This window comes from Cyprinodon variegatus, unplaced genomic scaffold, assembly GCF_000732505.1.
Source record: "Cyprinodon variegatus isolate N-32 unplaced genomic scaffold, C_variegatus-1.0 Scaffold653, whole genome shotgun sequence".
Classification (NCBI taxonomy): domain Eukaryota; kingdom Metazoa; phylum Chordata; class Actinopteri; order Cyprinodontiformes; family Cyprinodontidae; genus Cyprinodon; species Cyprinodon variegatus.
Window position 1 is genome coordinate 425,148 of NW_015151106.1, and position 7,264 is coordinate 432,411.

The 7,264-nt window shown below is 35.1% G+C and overlaps 1 protein-coding gene across 1 annotated transcript in view; it reads left to right on the forward strand.

Moving 5' to 3' along the window:
- des (desmin) overlaps nt 1–4,844 on the forward strand; it is a 20,528-nt gene extending 15,684 nt beyond the window's left edge. The window contains exons 6-9 of the mRNA XM_015393704.1: nt 880–1,100; nt 1,177–1,220; nt 1,359–1,447; nt 4,788–4,844. Coding sequence (XP_015249190.1) covers nt 880–1,100; nt 1,177–1,220; nt 1,359–1,447; nt 4,788–4,829 — 396 coding nt within the window. The 3' untranslated portion in view covers nt 4,830–4,844. The remainder of the gene's footprint in view (nt 1–879; nt 1,101–1,176; nt 1,221–1,358; nt 1,448–4,787) is intronic.
- The last annotated feature ends 2,420 nt before the right edge of the window (nt 4,845–7,264 follow it).

Here is a 7,264-nt window from a genome sequence, read left to right on the forward strand (position 1 = left end):
TTTCACTTTTTAAATGGAATTACTGAAATCAATCTACTTTTTCATGATATTCTAATTTTATGACCAGCACCTGTATATGTAAAGCAAATTTGGACTGAATAAGTTGAATCATGTTGGTTCCACAAAAGTTTTAGTGGGCAGGGTGTTAGCTGGAAATGTGATTTTTGCATAATGCCAAAAGTAAATTTTTCCACTTATAAAAGGGAATCTACTCAGAAAAATATACTGATTTACATTATTGGAGACCTTTTTCAAAAGACAAAGCTTTTGCTCCCAAGATTTAGCCTTTAGTTAATTGAAATTTACCAATATATCACTAAACTTAATAGAAAATAAGAATAACTTATGTAGAGCATGCTGGTTACATCGTCTGAAATGGTCGCACAATGACCTCTGACCCCTCCTTGGAAAGATCTGAGCCTCTAGTTTCCAATGATGGCGGCCATTAGGGGGCGGGGCTAAAGAAGAATACCTGCTGCTGCATTACTCCCACAAAGTCAAACATGTCAGGTGGAATTTTAAACCTCATTTAATTTGTTTACACAACTATAAAACTAAAACTACTTGTGAAAAAATTATTTTGAGACAAGTTTTAGAAATTTTAAAGCCCCATTTGAAAGGAGTAGGGAGGAAACACCATGTGACTGTGTTTTGGCAAATTCTATAAATAAACATGAACAGGCGTCAGTTGGGCCCTGTATCGGGCCAACCGGGCTTAATGGCTTTAGTATTTCATAAAATCTTGCCGTATTTTTCAATGACATCAGGAAAATAAACCTACAAGTTCAAAGGCAGTGACCTCTAGGTTAATACAGTACCTCAAAAGTTAGAGGAATCAGGCTGTGACCCCAATATGGCTGCTGTCTCTTCAAACTCCAGAATGAGTCCCTGATGAGGCAGATGAGAGACATGGAGGACCGCCATGGACGCGAGGCCGGAAACTTCCAGGACACCATAGCGAGGCTGGAGGCTGAGATTGCAAACATGAAGGACGAGATGGCACGCCACCTCCGGGAGTACCAGGACCTTCTCAACGTAAAGATGGCCCTGGACGTGGAGATCGCCACCTACAGGAAGCTGCTGGAAGGGGAGGAGAGCAGGTAAAGTTTTAGCAATGCAGACTTTTCCTTCTTCTTTAAGGATCGCCGCCGTTCTGACTCCTGTTCCTTCATCCAGGATCGCCCTGCCGATGCAAAGCTACTCCACCCTGACTTTCAGAGGTATGGACTCCACTGCGAGACCCTGAAAGCACCACCAGAGGATGCATTCTATTCACTAGACAATTTTATATAACCAGTTTGTTAAAGAAGGTAAAAAATGGCTATGATTTGCTGACATGTTCTGTTTTGTTGGATCAGAGACAAACCCAGAACACCAGCAGCGCTCCTCTGAGATGCACTCAAAGAAAACAGTCCTGATCAAGACCATTGAGACCCGAGATGGAGAGGTAAAACATTACCCTTAATAACAGACATTTTTCCCCATCAAAGGCAATAAGGAGACGTTTTACATTAAACTTCAACAGCTTTAGCTGTTTAGCAGTTTCTGTCTCATTTACTTACCGGTAAATGTAGTAAAATTATAAATACACTAAAATTAATAAAATTTTTACTTTAAGTTTAACTTTAATTTAAGACATTTTTACTTATTTCTAGATAATTTTTCCAGTGTAACTGTGGATGAATGCATACACTGGAAAAACAATCTAGAAATAAGTAAAAATGTCTTAAATTAAGTGTATTTACCCTTAATTTTAGTAAATAAATAAGATGATTTGCCAATGAAATAAGGATTTTTATTTTGAAAATAAGATACTTATTTTAGATAAGTATAATAATAAGTAGATAATAAGATAACCTGCAAAAATTACTGATCTAGATTTCGATTTTTTCCCAGTGTAGACACTGCAAAAAATAGCAATCTAAATAAGTCATTTATTACATTTAAAATAAATTTTAAAAATTAGTCGCATTGTCTTATTTAGAGTGTATTTCATCTTATTTTATCTTATCTTATTTTAAAGTAGAAAATACTAATTCCATTGGCAAATCATCGTATTAACATTTAAGGGTAAATACACTTAATTTAGAGAAATCTTTATTTATTTCTGGATCGTTTTTTTGAGTTAAGTAGGAACTAGAGGAAACATTTGGGAGTGATGTTCTATTTTTAATTCTATAATTAATTTATTTCCTGGTTAGTTCTTACCCTTATTAGTATTTTTACTCTTAAAATAAAAATAATTAGATAATATCCACCTGAAATAAGACAATGCAATTGTTTTTTATTTGAAATGTAAATTGTCTTTTTTCATCGGCAAAGTGTCTCACCTACCTCCTCAATTCAAGAGAAAATGCACTTATTGCAAGAAAAAAAAGGAAGATTTCAACTTTTTGCAGTGTACATTTTACAGAGGGTAACATCTGACTGGCAGGGAAGTGACAGGAAAGGCCCTGGGTCTAGTCAAAGCCCAGATCTCAACTTAAATCTCTTCTTCCTGTTGATTTTCAGTTAATTCTGCTCTACAAGCCTAAACTTATCCTCTTTCCCTCCGATTCTGATCAAAGGGAAATATTTCAGTTATCAGTGGAACATAGAGGTCTTGTTTTTTTGTTTTTGTCAGTGTTTTAAATCACCTCCTCACACGATATTTCCCCCTGGGATAAACGGCCCAGCACGTGTAGCAACAAGCATGAGAGACATTCCTGTCCCACCTGATGGGAAGCACGCAGCACCTCTTAGGTTCCGGGGAGAACGACGTCCCAGACATGTTGGGACAAGCGGGAACGTTTGGAATGTTCTGTTCCTTCTGACACAGTTTCCTTGTTTTCTAATCATTCTATCATAAGCTCGGGAGAATAAATTATATCTGAAGACATTTTCCAATAATGCATCTTTCTATTACCATTGATATTTTCCTTCCCTTTGACATCCTTTTCTGTAATCTAGAAATCCTCCTGAGGATTACAGCACAGGTCTTGTTTCTTAGCATTGTGCATAAAGTCTGCAGCAGGGTTCGGTCTGTTTCTCTTACATCACTCATTAAGCATACCTTCAGCATAGCGGCTGGATCACTGATGTGAGCAGCTTCTCACTGCATCAAAACAGAGGAATGTTACTGAGTCCATCCTCCTTGTTGTGCATAATATTGCTGCAACATCTTTCTTTTTTTTTCCCACAGAGGCTATTTTAGATCTGTTTTGTATTCCCTCCTCTGTGCTGTGTCCTAAACAGCTATGTCTCATGCAGTGTTTCTCAGTGTCTCCTGATTCTGGAACCAGAATGTAGCTTTGTTAGCATCCACCAAGTGCAACACAGCATTACACTGGAAAAATGATCTAGAAATAAGTACAAATGTTTTAAATTAAGTGTATTTACCATTAATTTCAATAGGAAAGTGAGATAGTTTGCCAATGGAATGAGTATTTTTAATCTTAAAATAAGATAATTCGATAATATACACTTGAAACAAGACAATGCAATTGTTTTTTCTTATTTTAAATATTGTTGTCTTGTCTTATTGGCAAAATGTCTCTTATCTCCTCAATTCAAGAACAAAAGCAGTTATTTTAAGAAAATTTTTCAATTGCAGCATTACACTGGAAAAGAAAGACCTAGAAATAAGTCAAAATTTCTTGAATTAAGCTTGAATGGAAAAATGGCCAAAAATTGCACTTTGACCCAAAATGGCCGACTTCCTGTGGGTTTTAGGGCATACCTCCAAGAGACTTTTTTTCATGACTTGAGGAGATCTACCTGTGTTCCAATTTTCAAATCTCTGTGACTAACGGTTTTCCCCCAACTCACGTTAAGGGGCGCTGTGGAGTAATTTGGGGGCGGCCATTTTGGATTCCATTACAGACATGCTATTTCACGCAGGGGGCAATTTACTGCCACATTTTCCTGAGTTTTTGAATATGCTAAGTCCCCTTAAAATGCGTTCAAAGTTAGAAAATAATAATAATAAGAAACAGTACAGATACAATAGGCTCTCGCAGCTTTTGCTGCTCGGGCCTAATTAAGCTTATTTGATTTTTTCCACTTTATAGCTGCGTTCTTTCACCTCTGCAGACCTCACTTCCCTTCTGCCACTGTCCAAACATCAGAAATTGGAGAAACACTTTCCTGTTACTTTGCTTGGTCATGATGGGAAGTTTTAAAAGAATGAAAAGTAGTAAAACAAGGAAAAAAAATTGAAATCTAGAAGTCATTTTTTCCTATAATAAGTGCATTTATTCTTGGATTGAGGAGGTAAAACAGACACTTTGCCAACGGAAGACAATTTTCATTTAAAATAAAAAAACACAATGGCGTTGTCTTATTTCTAGTGCATTTTATCTAATTATTTTATTTTAAGGGTAAAAACACTCATTCCATTGGCAAATCATCTCATTTACCTGCTCAAATTAAGGGTAAATACACTTAATTTAAGAAATGTTTACCTATTTCTAGATCGTTTTTCCAGTGTGAACAGAGAAGCTTAGCTGCTTGGGATGAATCCACTGGACAAACGATCTAGAAATGAAAATGTCTTAAAATAAGTGTATTTACCCTTAATTTGAGTAGGTAAATAAGTAATGTAATACAGCATTAAGGAAAGGCAAGGTGGATGAAAAGAATTGGTAATAATAGCAGTCTAAATCATCGGCCCCCAACCGGGCCCCTCAGATCGCACCATCTGCATGTTTTATTCCTCAGAGGTTGGCCTCTAACAACAGGCTGCAAGGAGCAGCTCCTCCTTAGTGAAGGAAAGGAATATTTAGCTCAGCTTGTGTTTCTGTCCTCAGGTGGTCAGTGAGTCGACGCAGCAACAGCAGGACATCATGTGAGGACCTGAAGAGGACAAAAAGACAAGAAGACGCTCCACAGCAGCCTGAAATTACTGAAACAAAGATGTGCAAATAAAAATTAAACAACGAAAAAAAAGACTCTTCACACAGCCTGATTTCATCATAAAGTAAAATGACTTAACTTTGCTCACCATGTTTGCAGCAGATTGATAGATGACCTGTTGAATGAGTCGCTGCTGCCGCTGCTCTGCAACTTATGCTAGGTTACAGAAACCTCACACTTTCCACGCATTCAGCAGTCTTTGCCTTTCATTATGGGATAGATTTTTAATTAGCATGTCAGAAAGTTTAACTAATGTGTCATGCAGATGGTATCTCTGCAGAAATATTATGCAAAAAGGTTTAAGGGATTGAAGGAGAAGATGGAGATGAGTTTAAGAATAAACTGAATGAGTTTAGAAAGTATGCATGGAACAGCTTTTCTTCTATACTATTACTTAATACTGTTTTTATATATGCTTTTTATCAGATTAAACATTTCGGTGAGACTGGGGGTCTTGTAATTGGTCTAGTTACGAATAAGTTTTATTCAGCAAAAACCCTTAAAACAAAGTTCAGTCCAATTAAACGGGCAACTATTGATAGCAAATTACGGAGCACCAGAAGAGCCACAATTCAGCTCGTTAAATATGTTTTAATGAAACTGTATTTTCTTTATTAGATCATATAATCTATTAATGTACGAATATATCTTTGAATTTTTAATTTGACAGTTTTCGTATCAAATGTCTAAATTATTCATTAAAATTTGATTTATTTCTATGTTTAGGATTTCTTTTATATATACATATATATCTTTTCTGTGCTATTGTGAAATAATCTCAACAGTAAAACAGATTTATATCCTGAAATCTAACCTCTGATTGGTTAACAACAAATTAATTAGTTTACATAGTGCAGTATTAGCCCCGCCCACTTTCCTTGGCTTAAAGGTAAAAGCAAACTGATCTACTTAAAAAGATCAATGAAATAAAACTAATTATCCAAATATGTATGTTTAATTTTACTGTTAAAGTTAAATATATATTTAATTAAAAACAAACTAAATCAATTAATAAAAAAATAATCGGATAAATTTAGATATATAAAATTTCTTGTGAAAGTGTATTTTTGAGGACATATTTATGTTCTGAATTTTGATACCTTTGGTCCTCCATAGTGGAAAAAAAAATAAGATTTTGATACTGTATAATAAAATTAAAACATCCTTTAAAATGAACTTTTATGTAGATTACATTTAACATTTCAGATTTGAATTTTGCAAAGAAAAAAATTCAATTTTCTTAAATCTAAAAACTTTTTTTTGCATTTTCTTATGTTATAGAAGCTTACGTCTGTATATAAGTCTTTAAAAGTTGCTTTTTTGGGAAACAAAATGCAGGTATCATCAACCATGTATCATCAATTATCATGAATGTTTGACGGTCTTCAGAAAGATCAGTCCAACACAGCAGCGGCGTACTGGCCAATAGGAGCACATGCTTTAATGATCATAGCTGTTTTTAAAAAAGCATGATGTCGCCGGCCGACAGAGATTAAATAAAACCCTGCTAAAACATCTCAGAAAATAAATAAAAACATCAAATAAATACATCCCACTGGAAAAAAAGCATGTATTGATCCAACTTAAAACATTAAAAAAAGTAAGTGCTGTGTTTTATGTACAGATTTTACACGGAGCAGCGCGGATGGCGGCGTGTGACCCAGGAATCCGCTTCATGCATTTCAGCTTCTCACAGACAAATAAGAACATAGCAGCCATTCACCTCTCCCTGTACAGCTGATTGTTTTGCTTTTTCCTTTAAAAAAAAAAGGTCAAGACGTTTAAGAATATTCACATTTTTTTTTTTACTACAGAGAAAGATGTTACATCGTCCTGAATTAAGAAAAACCGATGCACATGATCGAAGAATTGGTCTAAGTACAAGTTTAGATGGCTGCTAGTCCGGTTCAGTTCATTTACACTGGCACCTCCATCTGGGTTTAAAATCAAGAGGCAGTTTTTTATGCAAACAGCTAATTTTACGTTATTTTTAAAAGGTCATTTATGCTTTTACTTTGTTTGCACTAAACTTTGTTTTCCAAGTTTGAAGATGTTTCGCTTCCCATCCGAATTGAACCTAAAGAACAGGTTAATGGGGAGTTGTTTGGGTTCTTTGTTAGCCTGCAATACCCGATACTGGCCTATGTCTCTGCAAAGGGGAGTCGTTATAGTCGCTATGGTAACTGTTATAGTTCCTTCTTAAAGTTGTAGGGAAGTCATATTTAAATTTTAAATCATTCAGGTTTAAACGTGTAAATAAACATACTCTTTATCAGATCATATTGTTCCAAAAGTTAGAAAATTTCTATTTTTTTTTTTAAATCCTGTCTTAAAATCTGTTTTTGTTTTTTTTTTTCTTTATCTTCTGCAG